A 22,109-nucleotide genomic window follows, 5' to 3' on the forward strand; every position below is an offset into this window, starting at 1 on the left:
CTTGCAAGTGATAGCCCAGATATTAATTTTCCTCAGGGAACCTGGGTTACATTTGTAATCTTCAGTTCTCTTTCAGTCGACTCGGTTCGACCCCTCAATATGTGACCCTGCAAAACGCCCCGATTGCCTGGTCCAAACTGCTTGAAACCTGTACCGATACAAAAATGTACCCTTGTCTACAACACGCAGTCTCCAACCCTGAGTTAAGGATGGAGTGTGCCACAGAGGGCAGAGTCACGTCCAGGCTGCAAATCCAGAAGTTAAGAGGAGAGAAGCCCAACTGGCAGCATCACTTGTTTCCACGGCCACTGGTGGGTGAGAGTGTCTACACCTAGCAGTGTGATCACCAGGAATAACGGACATAGCTCGTATTCTCGTGATGTGAACAGATCTGCAGTCTCCGAACCTCTTGGACGACCAGCGGGTGTAGTCGCCATTCCCATAGAAGGGGTCCTCCCCGTGATAGTAAGTCCACTCCTGTGTTCAGCTCTTCTGGCACAGAAGGGACGGCCAATGTTGCTCTACAACCTCAGTGTCATCGACAGTGGAGAGAGCGTGTTCCTCCTCAGCGATTGACGTACACCAATGAGGATGTAATTGTCATCACAACCTGTTACTTGAGAACTCCCCATGGGGGAACCTCAGACTCAGGGGAACAAGACTCTCCACTACGCAAGTGTTGCCAGATGTGTGAGGATGAGCACTAGTTGTTGCAGATGGCAAGACGGATCCTGGTGGAGTGAGGGCATCCCCGTTGGGAGTCTCACATGTGGAGGAGGCCAAACTGAATGACCACAATCGATTAAGTCATTAGACCCAAGAGCCACAGGCATGCAGGTTAAGATACACCTATAGCTGGGCGAAACACCTGCAGACACCCATTCAATGCTGTGTGTCTGACTGTGGTGTGGGAAGCTCTCCAACAGAGAGGGTATTTCCTCCTGGAGGGCCTGGGTTTCAACTAATTGCACCACCCCTGCAAAGGCAGTAGACCTGTGACAGTGTGCAGTGTACCCAGGGGATGACTGAGCAGACACCACTGCTCTGAATGAAGTGACAGGGAGCCAACACGCACCTGAAGAGGCACAGGTGGAGCCTGCAGTCCTGCAACTGGGAGCACAAGAGACGTGACCCCTATAGGGAGTTTTTGTATTTTTATTACAGGACTACCACTGGCCCGTGCACCAGGGAAAATGTGCAGGTGTAGGTACAGACCCAGAGTCATTGGGCATAAGAGGGCTGAGCAGTGCCACCTGGTGTGCTTGTGTACACCGTTAGTCCACATCCCAGCTGGGGTCAGGTGTTGGGGAGTCTGTGACCCCACAGGTCCCCCAGGTCCCCGCACCTGCTGGCATTAGGTGCCACACTTCTGGCTCCGCTTCCCGGTCCAGGGAGGGGCCTATCTGGCAAGGCGGGGGGAGGGGGAAGGCCGTGGAGGGTATTTTGGCTGAGGTCACTGGTCGGTGCCAGACCAGTCCTTGGCCTGGGGCGTATAGGCTGCAGACCGGGCAGCCTACCACAGAGAGGCCCCTACCTTCCCCTGTGCTGTGGCCTTCATGGTGCGGGTCACATGGTCTGTGATGTGGCAGAGCTCCATCAATTTCACCTCTTGGGTGATGGCAGGGCATCGGGGAGCTCAATTTTGAGACCAGAGGAGGCTCTGCGGACTGCATCCAGTTGGAAACCTTATCCGCCTATTTATCTGGGCTATTTGTACATAATTAAAATCCCATGCAAGACTGCATCAGAATAGACTGAAACTGTTGCTATTGAATTACAAAAACCTATCCATATTGTTACCAAATCAGCTCAAAGGTGCAGCACATGTACCAACACAGAATGTGATTCAATGTGTAATGAATAATTTCATTAATTATGGACAGGGTCGTAATGACGACCAACGTGCTAGCTAGCCAACCGTCCCAATGGTTAGTCGAAGCTTACACTAGGGACCCTCTGTTTGTTTCACAAGTCCTTGGACTACGAACACAAGCTAGCCAACCCTTCTGCAAACAGTGCGCTAATATCTCCCACACAAGGTGAGAGAAAATTAGCTTGTCGAAGCTAGCCAAGGGCTCAGCTGTCCAGCGACAACTGGTCACTTAGTTAGCTGTCCGTCCAAGTGCTCGCCAACTTGAGGAATTATCGTTGAGCTAGCAAGGGTTCAACAACAGGCTAGCTGGAGACCGTCTCATGTTAACAGGTGCTCACAAGGTGAAAATCTTGGCAACTGTTCAAGTAACTTGCTTCGGACAGTCAGCGAGTGATGAGTGGAAAGGATGAAATAGCGTGCTTGCAGCATTCCTTTATTTGGGCAGGGCTATCACTTGCAAGCATCACCGGCCTGTGCAAGGCTTTGTTGAATAGGGGTCTTCAGCGAAAGGTACACAAGAGTGCGTGTCTCATAGTGAGGGGTCGAACTGAGACGTCTGAAACAGAAATTGATTAAGTTGATATTGATTTCTTACTATCATTTCCTCATCTCTTGTTTTGAACAGTTTGAGATTCAGAAACTGCGGATCTACTGTGATCCTGAGCAGAACAACCGTGAAACTGCATGTGAAATACCTGGCATTGTGAGTACAAACACCTGCGTGGGTCTGGCCTTGTTATTAATCCACCAATGTGAAACCAAACTCAACCTCACACATATGTCACATACAGTAGCATCGGAGTATTCAGACCCCTTTACTTTTTTTGCCATCAATCCACACTCAATGCCCCATAATGACAAAGCAAAAACAGGTCTTTAGGAATTGAAATACAGAAATACCTCATTTACATAAGTATTCAGACACTTTGTTATGACACTCAAATGCATTAGCTCAAATGCAAACATGTCGTCAACAAGTCACTCAATAAGTTTAATTGAGTCCATCCATTATGAAATTTGCTGAGTTGGTAGTGGCATCCTAATCAACACAGTGTAATTGATTCCTATGCAAATCAGAGACCCTATAAAAACAATTAAGATATTAATTCCAAAATTACATGAACTATTATCCTTGCATTAAGATGGACTCAATTCAACTTATTGAGTGATTTGTTGATGACATGTTTGCATTTTAGCTGTCATTGCAAAGGGTCTGAATACTTATGTACATGAGGTATTTCTGTATTTCAATTTTAATAAATTTTCTGAAATTTCAAAAAACCTGTTTTTGCTTTGTCATTCTTGGCTATTGTGTGTGGATTGATGGCAAATTATTTTAATTTAATCCATTTTAAATTGAGTCTATAACACAACAAAATGTGGAAAAAGTGCAGGGGTCTGAATACTTTCCAAAGGCACTGTATGTCACTTGTTCTGTCTTGTTTTTCAGATTTGCACTGCAGTGTACATATGGTCCCAAGAATATGACCCCCCCCCCCCCCCCCCCGACCCTTACATTCCCCTTGTTTTATTCTAGATAGATTCTGACATGTACCATATCACTTGTGTTTTAATTCAGCCTGCTTATTGTGCTGTTGTAGAGTACCTTTAACTGCATCACTGTAATGGATCATGTTTGTGAAGCAGTGGCCAAATGCTGTTGGCTTGGCTATTGCTCTCACTACTAACAAATAGTGCCAGACCAATGTTGACAATATGTGATTGCTGGGTATCAGTTGGGGGACAGAGAGAGAGCAAGAGAGAGAGAGAGGCCCTGAAACACACAGCTGCATGCCAAAAGTTCTCTCTCTCGGTCTCTCTCTGCATGTCTTGTAATGCTTAATTTAGTATAAATTATCCCAGTGTTGTTGTCTTGATGGATTGGTCGATTATCTTATGATTCCATTTTGCCAGACGCTTCTACAATATGACATAATTTTGCTCCTTTATTTCCAGGATGGAGAGGTATGTATTTTGGCTGATGGCTTTGCTTTGCTAAACCCCTAGTTTAATTTACAACGCCAGAGGTAAGCCTGTATTTCATTTTATGATCTTTTGTAGAGTCAAAAGTAGTTGTAAGTATCTGAAAGTTTCCCAAACCATGGTAATTTACTGTTAATTTCGGAAATCTATGGGAACTTGAAATTCTTTGGAAGTTGTTCTTATAGGTAGCAGCATATAGATTTGCGTGTTGTAAATGTTAAAACTTACTTATGCTATGTTTTCTAATAGCACCAACCATGTGCATATCCTTGTAAGAAACAAAACATAAAATAGGTACTTATAGGCCAGAGCCTGCTCCCTCTACACCAGATTTTAGGACCAGAACAGAGCTCTTCTGAATGTTCTTTAACATGTGATCTCATTCCTTTATCGCTACCGATTTATCATGGCCATAACACAATTTTAATGCTCAAATCTACACACCTACTGGACTTTTAATAATATTACTCTGCAGAGGTATAATGCATTTTGTTTATTCCTTATCTACAATATGTGCCCATCTTGTGTTTGATTACACGCAGATTGTACAGAACATTTTGTTGCAGAGAAATATGCGGCCAATATCGGCTTGTTTGCTAGCTAGCTAGCCAAAGCACCCCAGAAAATGGATATGAAGTGACAACCTACATGGTAGTATCTTTGTGAGAAAATCTTTACAAGAAAAAAAGTTTTAAGTAATAGTATGGCTAAAATCAATCAAACGTCATTCCAAAACCATCTCATCTCGTCTCTTGACACAGGATATATTCAGGAAAGTTTGATATATTTTTTGTAAGTTCACATCTCATAGTGCCTTGAAAAAGTTATTTTAACCCTCTGCACATTGTATTGCCTCAGGGTCTACATACAATTTAAAAATACATTCAATTAGGATTTTCTACACAGCCTACTGGAGACTTCAAAGCAAAAAATATTCAAATAAATAAACAAAAAGAATAACTATTATTATTGCACTTCCTCTGTAACTTGCTGAGGAACTTTTCTTAATGGGTTAATCATTTTGTACCAAAATTCCGGTAAATTACCAATGTTCCAAACATTTCTAGGAAAGTTTTGAGATGTACTGGGAATATACCCATACTTTGCAATTCTAGTCAAAAGTATGTTTTTACTGTGGTTTACTGTTGATTCATAAATATGGTATGGTAAAAGTTAAATCTATCTATCATAATGTTAAATAGAGTAAGTTTAGATGAGTGTGCAGCCAAGTTTCTATTTGTTTCTCTATGTAAACATTTTGTCTCTAGAAGTAAATCTAAGATAATGTCTACAATGTACATGCTCCAAAGCTTCCCACCAGACTACTATTTTGCTGTGAGTGTCTGCTGTGTCAGTGCTATTGGGCTGTGAGCACTGCCAAATGAATGAGTGATAATGGGCTGTTATTAGAAGACTAGTGTGGAATGCATCCTCTTGGCTGTGAAATGGCTGCTAGCAGGGATCACACATTGATTAATAGAGTCAGTCCTCCATGGGTCATATGGCGAGAGTGTGGCTCACCAGAAAACTTGTAGTAGGGTTATCTAAAGGTGTGTTTTTGTTTGTTACAGTGCTCCAATGGCCCTAGTGACATTGACCCCACTCCAGAACCCTGTGCTTGTCCTCCTGGACCTCCTGGCCTTGCTGGCATGAAGGTCAGTCACACAGTAGAGTTGTCAAAACATAACATTTGAGAATAATGGTTATTAGCAAGTAGTTAACAGTTTTCAACTTGATGGTGATAACAGTGCATGTGATTGGATTTTGGTTGTGAAGGTTAAATCAGGACGAGACCCATCCCGCCATCTTCTTATGAGACACAATAATTCCAGGCTGTTAGGCAAGAGACTTACAAGTTAGCTAAAATTAGAAACAGACTGGCACTGATATTAAAAAGGTCCCTCTATGAAAATGAAATGTACTATAACAGGGAACAAAATACAATGTTGTGTCACCCATTCTATTGTACACGGATCAAGAGCTAAATAACATGTTAAGTCATATAACTTTTCACAAGTACCTCTAAGCAATTTTACCTCAGCAACAACTTTCTTTATGACATAAAACCTCACAAGGTTACAGGCATGTTTGTGTTTATAAGGTCAAAACCATGCATGGGTACGAACCCTGTTTTCCAGCAGGAGATTGCTTTTAATGGGTTTAATGATAGATCCAAAATGCTGCAAGCATGCCTGGTTTGCAGATGGACCTTTTAAACTGATATATTACTGAGGAATGTCAAGGGCATCTTTTATTAAGTAAACTAGCTGAACATGCCCTGCTGAGGGACATGGACCCGGAATTAAGTGCAGATTTTATTCTCATTTAGTAAGGGAAAGCCTTGATTCAAAAGAAGACTATCACTTTATTTTACAGCCCTATTACCACTAGAACATATGTTATTTACTATGTAACTACGCAGTGTTACAGGGGACTGTAAAGTTAAGTGTCACCAAAAGGAAGGTAAATGGCATTACTGTTCCAATCTATCCAGAAAGATACAAGAAACAAGAAAGACATTTTATAACAATGCTTTACCACATGTAATATTCAATAGTTAGACAGTTTCTGAGTAGGGCACTTGCATTGGTTAGATTGGTAAAATAACATTGCCATACTGTATCAATAACTTGCTCGGATCTCTTTTAGGGTGAACAAGGAAACATTGGTGACCCTGGTCAACCTGGTCTTGTTGGTGCTGATGGTAAGCCTGTGAGTACTACGTAGTTTAATATACAAACATAACATCACATCCACCCTCTCAGCACACCCACAGCTCCTCAACTACTGTATGTAATTAATGTGACAACTGCAGATTATGATCAGTGAAATGATCCCAAACTTCAGAAAAACTGATTTTTATATACTGTATCATTGATGGATGTATTACTTGCTCCTGCACAGCACATATTGCTGATGGGCATTTGTACCATTCAGTTCTGTTGAATGATGTCAAGAAAATGTGCATGAGTAGCTAGAGACCACATTCTGGAGAGGTACATGGCAGACTGGTGCTAATGGCAGCCTTTCTCTGAAATGATTGCCCTTTCAGGGATTCCAGGACATTTACACATTCAAAAGGCAAGGGGAAATGGTTTAAATGTAAGTGTTAAGTAACTGGCAACAGTACTTAAAACTAAAAGCTGTAGCTCCTTACTGGGTGGCAGTAGAGAAACGTTATTACTCCTGATGGTGTGATAACTGGGCACATGAGGAGGGCCAGATGGAGACCATTTATATTTCATGATTTGCAGGAAAGTTTGGTTGCATAATAGAGATATGTATGTAGATATATCTAGACTAGATTGTGCATAAATCAATCTTTGTTGCCACACTTTCTAACTTAGATCTGCAGGACGTAAACTCAGTGGATGTGAGTAATTGGAGTCATGTGGCATGTACTTCAACTGATAAGCATTGTACATTCTTTCAGCACAAGAAGAATGATGAATGATTAATGGTAAATGGGTTTGATTGAACAATTATGTCTGTTGGTGTTTGTGAAGATAATTCCTTAGTACAGTCTGATGAAAGCATGATAAAGACCTTTTGAGGAAAGGAAGGTCAAAGAAACAACTGTTTTTGGATGCATGTGTCCAAGAAAATGCTATATTGTACATTGTAGGCTAACTTGCGGGGGACTGAAACAGAATACCGGTAAATGTTGTAGGAGCAGTAAACTGATTTACAATAGTAAGTAATGTTGTAGGAGCAGTAAACTGATTTACAATAGTAAGGGCTCTCTTGGCTTTATTCTTTAGAATGTGTCAGATTTCACTGAAACAGCATGAGGGAGGAAAGTGACTCACGCATAGGGACAGGGTAATTAAGTTACAGTATGAAAGAGGAAAACACCTGGATGCCACATTTACTAATTGTTTGTTTGATTAATGTGTCTCAAAACTGGAGTTTCAACAGTGTATTTATAACTACAACTTTATGTATTCAATGTTGGGATATCATGGTCTGCTTCACTCTAGTCTTGCATATCTCCAGTCTAACCAGTAACTTACTTCAACACTACTTTGAACCTGGAAGCTGTGATTCCACGATGGTTGTTAGGGATGATATAATTATTATTCTTGCAAATAGTAATTAAATTTGTTCTGCCTCAGATACTGTATATCAAAGACAAACAAACCATTATTTTACTTTTATGTCTTTGCTTTGTTCATTGTTTGCTTCATTGTGGCACTCATTGTTCTGATGACATTTTTAACTCATATTTTTATTACTTTTTCCATTAGATGCATTGTAATATGGTTGGAAATAGTGTGGTCTATGTGGGGAGTTCAAGTTCTTTGCATTTGATTCTGATGTTTAAGGTCATGCGAAATGAATTCTTTGTTCTCATGTTGTGGCCTTTAGATATTGGCAATCCATAACAGGACAACATGTTTTCCAAAGTGCCGTAAACTGAGAATGCGAGAATACGCCTTTCACAATAGTGAAGTCATCCCTTGTATCAAAAGATCTGGGTAATCAGAGGGAAGATATGGTTTCAGTGCAAATACTATGTAACAATGAAAGCTCTACAGTAAATGTCATCTCCCCCGTGAAGATAGGACAGATTACATTTGGTGTCATTCCAAGTATGGGGGCTGTTTCATTGCATATGTTTGTAGAAACTGAGAATCTTTGCTTGCCCAGAGAATGTCTAAGTGGTTATTGGTTGTAAAATATAATTGAGCACATGTATATAATAATTCTCTATACGGCCTTCAAAGTTTTCCTGATGAATTTGTCAGCACACTATCATTAAATTGAAGAAATGTGATACAAACTTACAAGATAATATGTAATAGAGACTATCGTTTCTCACAACACAAAGGGCAAGGATCCATGTACAGGCATAGATTCTGGAGAGATATTTTTCCACAAACTATTTTTCTTATGATTCGATTTTTCTTATGTTGGAGGTTCATTTGTCAGTTTGTGATGTAAAAATCGGATAACTGAAATTCTGCAAGTAGCTATTATGGCTATTGGTTGTGAATGATAGATAGATACAGTACCTATGTTGTAATTCATATCTGGAGCTAGGCTTAGGTTTTCCATCACAGCTGTAAAGCAGAACCATAAGCACTAATTATTTAATCTGTTTCATGTGCTCTCTTGTCATATATTTATGAAGTGTGCTTGGCACTCATCAGTCTTCATCTTATAAGTCTAGAGCCATCTAAATGTATTTGAAAGGAAAAGATGGATTCAGCCTCATTAATGGCCATGTATGAATATGAATTGGAGAGCGAGTACGCCTAAGTTGTCTAATGTCTGATTACATTGATTGGCCTTTTGAGGATAACAACTTGCAAGTCAAAGCTGGGTGCAAGGTCTCGTCCTCATGGAATTCTTGGTTGGCCTGTTCCATAGTTGGACTAGAGCATAGTCTGCTCATCATTACTAACATGACTTTTACTGTATACCCATGACATATTCAACACCCAGCTTATTAATATGGATCATCCCGAGGGACGTTCCACTAAACAAATAACTCATTACTCTTCATATCTCCTCTGAAATTGTAGGGTATCCCTGGCATTAGAGGAAATCCTGGGCCAGCAGGTCCACCCGGAACAGAGGTATCAGTTACAGTCTAAAATCATATTATTGTACCTTCAAACTGCTGATTAGTTTTTATGTCAAATAAATGGAGCTCTCTGTCATGTTCTCTCTGCCAGGGGCTTCGTGGGGCCGTTGGGTACAAGGGAGAACAAGGAAGGCCTGGTGATTCGGTAGGAAGGTCAAAAAAGGGCACTAGTTTGACTTTTGAAACATGATCAATATTGATAACTTTAGCAACAATATAATTATTAACTAAAAAGTTATAGTAACCCTACTCCTATTTCTTTTAGCACTTTTTTAATAATCTGTGATATCTCTTATCAAACTCACACCATCCAGTATATACAATCTCTTTTCTTTTCAGGGTGAAAGGGGGGTGCCAGGATTGTCTGGACCACCTGGCCAAGCAGGTGAAAAGGTAGCAGAATGTTGCTAGTTTCATTAAATCCATATATAATATCAACATTTTACAGGAACAATTGTAAACCAGTGAATCAAAATCCTGTTGATCAATCAGTAGAGTCCACTTCTTGATTCTAATTGTATGCATATTGTATAATATAACTGAATAAGAATGTCTTCTTATTCTAGATGAGTGAAGCACTAGGCAGTGCAGGCAATTTTTCAGTTTGAGCTCACAAATCCAGGGCAGATTACATTTGTCGTGTTGATTCATTATTGTGGTTAAGTTATGAACAGAATAGGAAACCATTGGTAATCCACAATGATAAATGCCCTGTCTGAGCTACGGTATGTTCATGGTTCAATGGTCCTCCACAGAAATAAACAGTAGTTGAATTGCATGAACCCCACATCAAAAAGCATATGTCTTTCATGAGGTCAGGCCAACGGAAATCAAGAGAGGGCATGGATGAAACATTGCAGTTAAAAAGGGAAACCAAATGGTTTCCCAGAACATTCCTAGGCACACCACATAATCTTGAATCTAATCCACATCCAGTATGTTGTTACTATATCTCCACAACTATCACCTATTGTTATAGGAGGTGTTAACCGTTGACATTAAGAACAAGTATTCTATTGACAGTATTGACAAGAGGCAGGAATGGACATTGATAGATGATAGATGAACATTTTATACATCTCAACGTTGCACCTGAAAATAGAGGCCAGCTTTTACAGCCTACCTCTTTTATTGTCATTACATTAGTTGTTATCATGCTGATGCAGGTGGTACAGGTAAATTAAACAGCAACCCCCAGAGCCTCACGTGTTGGAGGCATGGCTCTGCTGGAGGCAAGGTATGGTAATGAATTTGATTGTCTTTCCAGGGGTCTATGGGTCCTCAAGGGGGACCAGGAGTATCAGGCAAAGATGGCCAAGTGGTAAGAATGTCGCAATATTGTAATTAACAATACCATTATGAACATTCATTGATATACTTCTCATTGGCTTGTCAGCAACCCCTTGCAGCTGGCAATTTTTTGGGGGAAAATAGAGTTGGTTGATGGCAATGATCACTGCATATGTTGTTGAGGTCAATATTAACCTATTCACTAAAATCACACAAACAGCAAATTTACACATTAGGTATGTTCAGTGAGTTTTGATAGGGAGGACCCACATAACATAACATACAGTATCAGCAAAATACCCAGATTAGTGTAATGTATCCACACAGTGGAACTCATAACAAACATACTACATAGATCATTTGTACATCATTTAAAGCTGTATAGCTTTGATTGGAAATGTATTTCTTGTTTATCTTGATGTCGTTCTGGTTTCAGGGAGAAAAAGGAGGTAGGGGACCCCCTGGGCCACCAGGATATCGAGGAGAGCCAGTAAGTACAGTATGGAATTATGGTGTCATACTTGTGCCAGGAACTCACATGCCTTTTCATAACATCTCACGTGTCATAATATCTCTCTTTCTTTAACTCAGGGCTTACCTGGAAGAGATGGAAAGGATGGATTTCCAGGGAGAATCGGTCCAAAGGTTTGTTCTCTCAGTATGACTAATCTAAGGAAAGTGAAATCACTGAGGGGTGAGAGGATGAATGAAAACATGGACCATAAGGTTTACTTGGCATTCGTCTGAGAGGACTGCCCAGGGATTTGCTGTTATTGTTTGGCAGACCTCCAACTGTGGAAATATATTACTGCTGTTAGCCCACATTGTGATCTATAAAGTGGGTTAGCACTGTTGTTTCCTCTCGTTCAGCTAAGCATTTCTGTTTTCAGGCCTTCTCTGGCAGATGGTTTTCATTATCCTAAAGGCAGTTCATTATCTAGGTGGTTATATAGGATTATTCCAGGATGATACACCCTGTTTTCTAATTTTGAAACATATATTACCTTTCAAATGTCCACATATGCATTCCCCTACCACGGAAAAGAAAAAAAGAGCACTTCATTACTTGTTTAGGTTGTCAGTTTGGTGTAAATCACGTTCAGTCTCAAGCTGAACTGAATGCATCTGATATAACTGTAATGTAACACACACACACACACACACACACACACACACACACACACACACACACACACACACACACTCACAGTCTTTGGAACTGCACCTGCAACATAGCACACTGAATCTTCTAACATGATGGCTCTGTTTGTCTGCATTATTTTCATTAACATTGTATCCCCAGGGAGAAGTTGGAGCAGCTGGCATCCCTGGTCACGACGGAAGGGGGGGCCAACCTGTAAGTCATGAACATTTATGTATCTTTACTTAATCATCGATTACAGTATGTTATAGATTGCGTTTCCCACTAAGATAATTTCTATTCCTATTTTGTATGCTCAGCGTTTTATGGAAATATGAGAATTCCCAGTATGCTCCAAATTATATGGTTAGCTCCACAACTGCAGATACAGTAAGCTCCAACACAGGGAACAAAACATCCTGTACAGGCTCTCTGGGTCATCTGGGGAAACAGCACTTGAATCATGACAGGCGGTATGGATCATGAGAATATTTCTGACAGCTGGCAGATTTGGAGTGCATCTCCTTTAGTTCATGCTGGGATCCCCTTAGTATGTAACAGAAACGCTTTCGATAATGATGATGCAGGGAAAGATGCTAATTGAATTAATGTTTTGATCTCTTTGGGGGACAGAGTGGGTTTGAAGAGGAAAATATTGCACAGGGGCATCCCCTTTGATTCTCTAAGTGCTTCACGTTGGCCAAACAAGTTGTCTGATGGAACTAGAATGTTAAGGATGAGTCAGTCGCTCCATGGGGCTCTAAGCCATTTGGTTTGCCAGAGCACTAAATGAGCGATGTCTTCATAGATTAAAATACACTACATTTACAGCAAACCTCTTAAAGCTAGTCTACAAAGCTATGATTAGCTTTTGATACCCCACACTATTATGTCATAGACTTTTTCCTTGTATTAATTAAATAAGTATTTGATTAGATAAGCCAATGAGAGTACAGTCTCATTTACACAACAATCTGGGGATGAGTTGCAGGACAGAGGAGGGGGTTGAATTAGGCAATTGGAAGCTCTTGTTAGGTGGCCATGGTAGTATTAGCAACCAGTTTGGGAGATGAGAGAGAGAGATTAGTGCCCCCTACTGGTCCAACACCACCATCAGCAGCATCTTGGTCTGGCATTCAGCTATCGAGTAGGCCCTGCCCAGCCCTGCCTAGCCTCAGACCAAAGCCAGTGGAGGGATGCAGGATGGTGTAGTTGATGGCAAAGACTTTTTAGAAGAATTTTGCTGACATTTTTCTTGACTGGATTTGAGCATTGTGTATTAGTGACAGAGCTCATTTAGTGTTATTGCAAAACCAATTATTTGAAGGCCTGACTTAAGACGGACTCATCCACTTTGAATGTTATTGGTTTGGAATTGACTCTATGTTGAGTAAGATTGCTGTATCACCTTTCAAAAGTATGATGTATCGAAATAATAATAATTATTTTTTTGGGAGGGGGGCGGCTATAATTTTGCACAAATGGTATTTTATTTGTTAGATGGCCTCTTTGCCACATTTGGATATACTTCTACTTTGTGCTTCTATGTCATTGTTCCCTCCTTATATCAGTTTTGATACCGTGATAAGCCTCACAACCTGTTCACAGAACAATCTCCCTCATACTTCATCAAATGATCTGAGAATACACATCTGCAAAACTGAAATTGCCATAATTGAATTATGGAAAATGTACTAATCTGCCTATTCCAAGAATGAGCTGCTGTTTTACACCAAGTCTGCTTTTTGGCTAACCTAACTCAGTATGACAAGAGGAAAGATTTGCATGGCATTTTGACCTATAGTACAGTATGACTAAAATAGCTGATCTGTATTAAGAGATGCCCTCACTCGTGCTTTGATCAAGACCATTGTTTGGGGAAGAGCTTTCAATGTTTTTGTAGCTTCTGAGAATTCCTAGGAGTTCTTTAGCAACATGTTCCTATGTTCCTTTACAATCCCCTCAAGATATAGTCTCAGCCCTTTGCCAAACATCTGCACCCGTTTATCAAGGAAAACTGACTAAAAAGCCATTTCAAGGTAGTTTTGTTGGATATGCTCAACAATTATAAACTGTTTATTTACTCAACAATTCACAAACCAATAGATTCACTATTTGACTCCATTCATGTCCTCAGGAGGGTTTTAAATGATAACCACTTTTCCCATTAGTCCATTAACAACAAATAATTGTGCCTCTGAACAACCAAACATATGTATGTACATCTATGTGTGGCTGTTGTATAACAGACGACCACTGGGATGATCACTTCATAGGGGGTCGCACTTTTCAGTGTATGCTATAACAAGGGTTAATTCACATGGTGGCTTAGTTAGAGGGATAGTTCACCCAAATTACAAAATCACATATTTTGTTCCTTACCCTGAAACAAGTCTACCCCATGGACATTTATAAAAAAAAAAAAAAAAAACTGACATTGCTTTAACATTTTTTGGTCGTATCGTTGTATATACATCATGACGGAAAATTTTATGTTCTAGCAATGTCTAAATCCAAACATGGTATAAAGTTAAAAGGATGTTGATTCACTCTCTTATGCCAATCATAAAGAGACGATGTCAAACCAAAACATTGTACAGACATGTGAAGTAGGATGTAGTAACACTGTCTCATACAAGTTATTTTAGGATCATTGTAAGGCAGTCAGAAAGTGTCATTGAGGTAACGTATCTTAGCAAATGTCAACCAGACATCTAAACATAAAGTTTGCAAGACATTATAATGTTAACATCCCAGAGATTTAGTTTTAATATTAGTAAACACTGTTCCTAGATGTTGCTCTGACATATTCTCAGAAACATTGTACCGACAAAGGTTCAGATTATAGCATTGTAGTTGTAAGCAATCACTGAGGCTATGTCCCCAAGCAAACATTCACCACACAGACCAAATCTTACGTTGGTAAAATATTGGTATCCAGATATAAATGAAAGCTCTACTTGTGAATTGTAAACTTTGCCTCTGTTTCACCTTCAGGCAATTCTATTCAAAATGGTAGAGAATAACATTAATGATGCAATGGCTACCATACTGTATACAGTATATAGTAAGAAAGTCTAGACCATATCAGATGAGTATCTGTCTATATAACATTGTTGCACTGTTAATAACATGACCTCTCAGTCATTGAAGTATGATAAAGGGAAATTCAATGAACACTAACATTTGGTCTGTACATGTTGTACTAGATTTGAACCCCAGTCTCCCACATTGGCTTCTCGACAACTTTACTAGTCACTGACCTATGGAAAGACACCTATTGGAATAAAATTTAAGGGGCTCCATTTTGACACAAGCAGTATTTGAACTTGGTTCACCAAGTCAATTTCCTGTATGTGCAAATATTACCCTACAGTAAATTACCACATTCTATCACTTTAGGTTACTCACACAGAAGTGGTTATCTGAACCTTGTTTGTTGCTCATACTATATGATGACAATCATGATAATATCAAATACGGGGAATTCTGTACGTACCTTTCAAGAGTGTCAGGATGGTAAGATGGTTGAATAGTGGGAACTGGGTTCCTGAGTGTGAAACCGGTAAATTATAATAAATTATTTAGATGAACAGCGTGACATGAAAGAATATGCTGTAAGTGTTAACAAATGTAAAGAATAGGCTAAAAGTTAAACAGCTATACTGTATGCAAATTATGAGTAGTTTTGTATGCTATAGGGTAATCCCTTAACATGTTTCAACTTAATTTCTTATATTAAGGTGTCTTCTCTGTTTTAATTATATTAAGGGGCTTGGCATGTTTTCAGTGCAAGTTAAGGTGAAAGTAATTGTATTTTAAGGACTTCTTGTTTCCTAGTGGGTACCAGGTTATTTTATGTAGACTATAGCCTAGGTTTGTGTGGCTAGAGAAGGCTCATGTTATGCAACATTTGTTAGGCTGGGTGTGGACTTATTTATTTAATTTTATTATGTAGTCCAAGTTTGTGTAGCCAGAAGACTCACGTTTCATGTATTTTATGCTATGGCTATATTTGGCATAGCCTTTGTGTTTTGATGATTTATTCTCTATGTCGGGTGTTGATTTATTTAATTATCATTTTATTCCTATGAATACGTTAACAAAGAAGGCCCTGATGTATCCTTAATTTGTTTTTTAAAGTGGTTTGATAATTTGAACCTATTCTATTTTTGCCTCTGTGATTCAGGTTGTTTCAAACCCCAACAACATAAATAAACACTTTTAAACAAGATCTTGAGAGATGATCATTGACTTTATTGCTTTAAAAATACCTCTTTTAGGCTAACGAATGATAACAAATGCAGAAAATGTTAGCTTGTATGTGATGATGAACTATGTTTATCTCCGATGGTTTTATATGCTATGGAATGACACTTTCAGTTTTGGCGGGAATACCGGGTTACCCGGGAGAAAAGTTGTTTCTCGGGATGGGCAATTTGTAAAATTATGGGAAAATATTCAACCCTAGATGGTACATTTTGAGATAGATATACTATTGGTTCCTACACAAGGGGGTCAAAAGGAGACATATGCATGGCAAAAATTGGCGGCACTTACCTGATCAATTCGTTACCTTTCAGAACATTATTTTAATGGTAAGAATATGGTAAAATACATGGTGTCCCGTTCATAATATCAGAAATGTACTTAACTAAATTGGGACTTATTGTACACAGTAATGTCTATTTATTAAAAAAACTATAAATAGGTATAAAATAGTAGCTTGAGGCAGATTCAGTGCAACCTAATACACATAATCAAGTAACATTATCAATGCTAGATATTTGTAATCAAGAAATCCTCAATATGTTATAGAACAGAATATACCCCACCAACATTAGACAACTATGCAGAAAACACTGAAACTGTGAAATCAATGGCTGGGGTGAAGATACACTGAAACACTAGATAACGTGTATGGTCTTCACAATATGTAGTCATTAAGGTGTTAAAAATTTGCACTGACCAAGTGATGGTGCAAGTAAGGCAGTGCAATGTCTTACAAGAGGTTATGAGTTCGAATCCCATCACTTTTTGATGTGAGAACACATCAAAAAGTGAGTTCAGTTAAATAAAATGCTAAATGTAATCCTGATTGTAAAATATGTCATGTGATCATATCAATGACATCATTCCTCAGATGAGTGAAATACAGATGGGAAACTTGAGCAGATTCCAAAAAAATTTAGTATCCATTTGGTCCGGAAGTTCACATTACATCAATATTAGACATTTAACTTGTATTTCCGGAAATAAGCAACATTTTAAAAACTATTACTTTCAATTGTGAGAAGGTCTGATGCTGGCCGTCAACAGCCAATGTTAAGAAAACTTTCATATTCAACCAAAGGACAATCGTTTAGCAACGTTAGATGATGAGCATCAAACCACAACCTTAAGTCAACATTGAAAAATAACCATCATATGACAACCTCTAAGAAACTTGCAACTTGCAATCCAGCATTGCAACAGCTACAGAGATCCAACGTTTGCATGTTGATGTTTAATAAACTAACTAACGTGGTTAGTTTTTGACAGTTGCACAACTGTGACACAATGAAAAATGCTCATGGGGTATGGACTGGGACAGACTTCAATCCACACTTTGGTTCTGTTTATCTGGGCACTGGTACTAAACGCTAACTGATAGCAGTTCTAACCAAAAAACAATGACGGTCAATGTACCCTAAATTTGTATGTTTGAAATGTCATGCCCAAATCATCCCAAATTCTCTCTAAAGACTACATTACTTTTAGATGACATTTCAGACATGCTGATTTGGTTCACATTTTGTTGTGTGTACAGTAGGCTAAGTTGTGTAGAAAACGTAAGAGTCATAAGACTAAAAGTAAGCCTTGTGTGCCGGAACACACAAGCCAGAACAACACAGGGGCCTATCCTGTTTCTGTAGCATGGGGCAGCTTGATGTACAAGTACACCCCCTGGATAGGATGCTAGTCTGTTGCAGGGCTTTACCCAGAATCCATCACCTTAATACTGAATGCCAAGCAGTGAGGCAATGAGTCCCATTTGTTGAGTCTTTGGTATGTCTCAGTCTTTGGCTGAACCCCCAACCTTCTGAACTCAGGGCAGACACTGTAACCATAAGGCCACTGAAAGCCTTGTTGTTATTGGTGCCATTTGAATGACCTTTCTATTAGCAATAATAATAAATAAATAAAAACATATCTAACATGATATGTGAAGTTTATTATGTGGCCTATGTACTAGTAGTGTAAGGAAAACATGTAACCTACATTTAAAAATGGCATTGAAAATGGTATAAAACACTTAACCATTGACTTGAAGACTCGAAACTCAAAATAATGGACATGTGACTTGACTAGACCTACATTACTTTGTTAATACACACCTCCGGTGTTCTACACACCCTACAACACCTTGGAATTCTGCAGTGTTAACCTTTAAGAACGTAGTTTTTTTTTTTACCATTGTTTTCAACTGGGTGGGTTTTTTTAGGCCGTTTCACGAGTGTTCTATAGTAGCATTCTATAGTCATTGTTAGAGCAGCCGACTGGGGATATGCAGAGCTAGCATGGACTGATTTGCTGTCTTCAATTTACTCATTAATTTTCATCCAAAATATGTTACAATATTTGTTTAGCAAATATTGTAACGATGACTGCTCGTCTGGTTCAACTTCATTTAGCGCAGGTTCGTCAGCAGCATCTTCAGCATCCACGTCCAAAAATATCTCCCTTATTTCCTCGTCGATAAGCTGACGTCTTTTTGTTCGCCCGGACATGTTCCCTTTCTATACTTTATTGTACGTTTTTATTATCGCTACTTGTGTTTATTCTGTATCACTGAATGAATGAATGAGATGCCGGGTATGTGGCAGCCGCTATGTGTTTCAAACTGTGGATGCGCTGATATTGCGCAAATAAAGTTGCAATTATAATGGGACAAGTTGGAGGTGTCTGCGCAGTTATTATACTTATCCAAGTAAACAAAATGATAACGACAAGATCATATGGAGAGAGTCAATTATTGACGGAAGGAGAACAATGTTAGCTTGTGTTAGCAATCGAGCCATAGTGCTAGCCCACACAGGGTCATTGTTGCGCTGCGATTGGAATACTCAGGTAGCTACATTCTAAACACACCCGTGTGACGGTACGCTTTTATGGAAAAGCAGGGGCCGTCACACCAGTGTGTCGCTACGTTCTTAAATACGCAACGTAATTATAGTTCCATCAAAATGCTCCCACAATTAGCCTGTAAGACGGTAACATATTCGGCTATTGTCACCAACTTTCCCGAGGGGAATATATCTGGCAGCCAGGTAGTCCATAAATATTTACCCAGAAATTCACAACGTGGCAAATCTGATGTGCAGATCCCTCCAATTCAAGTGTAAAGTAATTTTAAATTTAAACTTACACGTTGAATATATCAACATATGCATACTGTTACTATTTCCCATTTAGCCAACTAGTTAGCATTCTATTGTAAAAGTAATCTTTCGTGGAAAAGAAAAGTAATTAGCCACAGCACTGGTGGTCATGGCTTGTAGAATAGCTAGTAGCGAACGAGTGCGTTCGATTCCTAGCATTTCTTGGATGCTAGCTATCAGTTTAATAAAAATAATGATGATGTGCAACCAAAACAACAATTGTTAGCTAGTACGACATCAATCGGGGTAATCCTATTACAGTGTTGGCATTGTTGTTTTGTGGTAACCAGGGTAACATAAATCGAGGCGAGGGAGATGTCGGCCATGTTTTTTTAGCATGGGCACTGGGTTATCAAGACAAGAAGCACACGGAATGCGCATCACCCCTCAGCCAGCCAGCAACAGGGCAATACAGCTACAGCACATCATTCAGTTAATCAGTTATGCCCTATTAGGATCAATTGCTCTAAAATAAGGATAGCCGTAGTGTAATTTATTTTCCGATTCTGTGCAAATCCTTTTTTGTATTACTTATGAGAAGCTCCTCAGTCTAGTTCAAAATATAGGCTACCAATATAGGCTACCATACTTCCAATATGGCCACGATTTCATGTTATTTCATAATTTTATTGTCAATCCCATCTAGCCCACTAAATCTCTTTTATTCTCTACATGACCTAATCAGAAAAGTATAGTTAAGTAATGTAATAAACTTGAGTACGGCATTCGAAGTTGACTCAAATGGTAATGATTTGAGAAATTAATTAACTGTTTGATCCAAAGAATGTAGATCGCGAGATGAGATATAGAAAGCCTTAACTTTACCCACGATGTGTACAGTGAACCCACAAAAAAATGGTCCAAATATCACCGAATTTTAAATAGCCAAATAAGCCTTCTTAATATCTTCCATCACTAGCCACAATCGACAAGTTCTTGATCTCATCTCATTGAGAGTATACACAATAATAATGTATGTACTGGCCTATACTACACAGATTGTGATTTTATGTACTTTAGCTCAATTGCTGCGGCACTTCTGGATGTAATGTGCCGAAGTCTAGAAGGTTTCCATGCTCGTTCTCAGTGCCTTGCTCGTTTTGCCTTCAGACGGCCGATTGATCCTCTGCTTGAACCGCAGTTTGAGCCAATAAATTCACATATTTCTCCGAACTAATTGTTATATTTATAACCATTTAGCTGACGCTTTTATCCAAATCGACCTACACCACGGAATGCATACATTATTTTGTATATACAGTATGGTCCTAGTGGGAAATTATTCCACAACCAAGCATTTAAATTCATCATTCAATCATTTGCTGAGAGATTTGTCTTTGGATTTTTTTTAAAGGAGGAAATGTTTTCAACAGATAATGTGCTTGCACATAGATCATACTTCAAAAAGGAAACATACATTGCTCTGGGACTACTTAAACATGATTAAATGAATGGCCTTGGCATATACACAATCATCTGCTGCTAGCCTCATCTTTCACATGGGTCTTGAATGTTACACCATAATAAATTATCAGAGATACAGTATTTGGTACCACAGAATGCAGTAATCTAGTAGTTTAGTCTTTCCTTAAACATTACATATTTGTTCACTAAACACATGGTTCTAATTATGAATGACTGATTTACATCAATGGATGTCCAGAAGAAATGGGCAACGTTTCATGGAACTATAGTACATCCATTCCATTTCACGGAAATGGAGCATTGGTTTAGTTCAAGCAGGGCACTCTACAGGCTGATTCATGCTTCATCGACAACAACACAACCAGTGGTCTGCGTAGGTTCGCAAAGGTTGCAGAGGAGAGGAGGTTGCACAGGCGGTCGTGCACCTCTCTCGATTTCTCGATAAGCAACCGGCCGTGTAGATGTTGCACACCATTGATTGGTTGGTTAGTGAATGGAGGCGGAGCTGAAGTAGTTCAGTACTGGAAGAAGATTCGGGAGAAGTTTGTGCGAAATAAAAGAAAGCTGGAGAAAACTAAGAAAAGTGGAGCTGCGGCTGGGAATCAAACAAAGCCCACGTTCTTCGTTATGCTCTCCTGGCTGGAAGTATTCATAAAGCACCGGGAGACCGAGACAAACTATCCTGAGGTAAATACAGGCAGCCTTTGTTTACTAGCTAGTTAGTTAGCTAGCCTAACTAGACTACAGCACAGTCTGACTTCTGCTACCCTACTTTGACTGCAGCTGTTCTCAACCATTAATTATGTATGCGCGTAGGCTACGCAGAAGTAGTCAAACCGCGCAGCAATATGTCAGGTGACAGGACAGCTGGTTCACACATACTGTATGCAAAAACACCATCACATGTTCAAGTGACAGAGGCAAAAAGCAGCTAAGTTTACGCTTCTCCATAGTTTCAGTTGTGACATGGTTGCACTGGCTCTGAGAGTTTTGTGTGGTCGTCCTGCTCAGTCGCTCTGCATGTAGCCTATCTACCTACCCTGATAAGTCATGGGCTCCCTGCCATATTGTATACTTGTATGTTGTGGTCATTTGACTCCAGAGCAGGGAGCTTTACAAAGCCCATCCAATCACGCCAAGCTTAAATGTACATTTTTATGTAATAAATGGTTAATCTGATGTGGGTGTCCTGACTGAACTATCTTCAAGCATTTGAAACACCTTTCACTGTTCTCAATTAGGATACACTCAAGTCTTTTGGGAACCATCTAACTTTTTATTCAAAATCAGACTATCAAAGTGTTTTTTTGTAGCTTTGAGGTTAGGGTTAGGGTTAGAGTGAGAATCTCAGAGTGAGATTCATTTAGGTGTGATGTTGATGTTTAG

General features: G+C 39.4%; 1 protein-coding gene across 1 annotated transcript in view; it reads left to right on the forward strand.

Annotated features, from left to right (window-relative positions):
• col21a1 (collagen, type XXI, alpha 1) overlaps window positions 1–22,109 on the forward strand; it is a gene marked incomplete at its 5' end in the record, with an annotated part of 33,904 nt that overhangs the window by 4,622 nt on the left and 7,173 nt on the right. Inside the window, 11 exons of the mRNA XM_083696391.1 lie at window positions 2,499–2,576; window positions 3,830–3,838; window positions 5,428–5,511; window positions 6,506–6,568; window positions 9,385–9,438; window positions 9,538–9,591; window positions 9,786–9,839; window positions 10,714–10,767; window positions 11,173–11,226; window positions 11,328–11,381; window positions 12,040–12,093. Of these exons, the coding sequence (XP_083552517.1) occupies window positions 2,499–2,576; window positions 3,830–3,838; window positions 5,428–5,511; window positions 6,506–6,568; window positions 9,385–9,438; window positions 9,538–9,591; window positions 9,786–9,839; window positions 10,714–10,767; window positions 11,173–11,226; window positions 11,328–11,381; window positions 12,040–12,093 (612 nt within the window). The remainder of the gene's footprint in view (window positions 1–2,498; window positions 2,577–3,829; window positions 3,839–5,427; window positions 5,512–6,505; window positions 6,569–9,384; window positions 9,439–9,537; window positions 9,592–9,785; window positions 9,840–10,713; window positions 10,768–11,172; window positions 11,227–11,327; window positions 11,382–12,039; window positions 12,094–22,109) is intronic.

Source organism: Argentina silus (assembly GCF_951799395.1).
Source record: "Argentina silus genome assembly, chromosome: X".
Taxonomy (NCBI): Eukaryota; Metazoa; Chordata; class Actinopteri; order Argentiniformes; family Argentinidae; genus Argentina; species Argentina silus.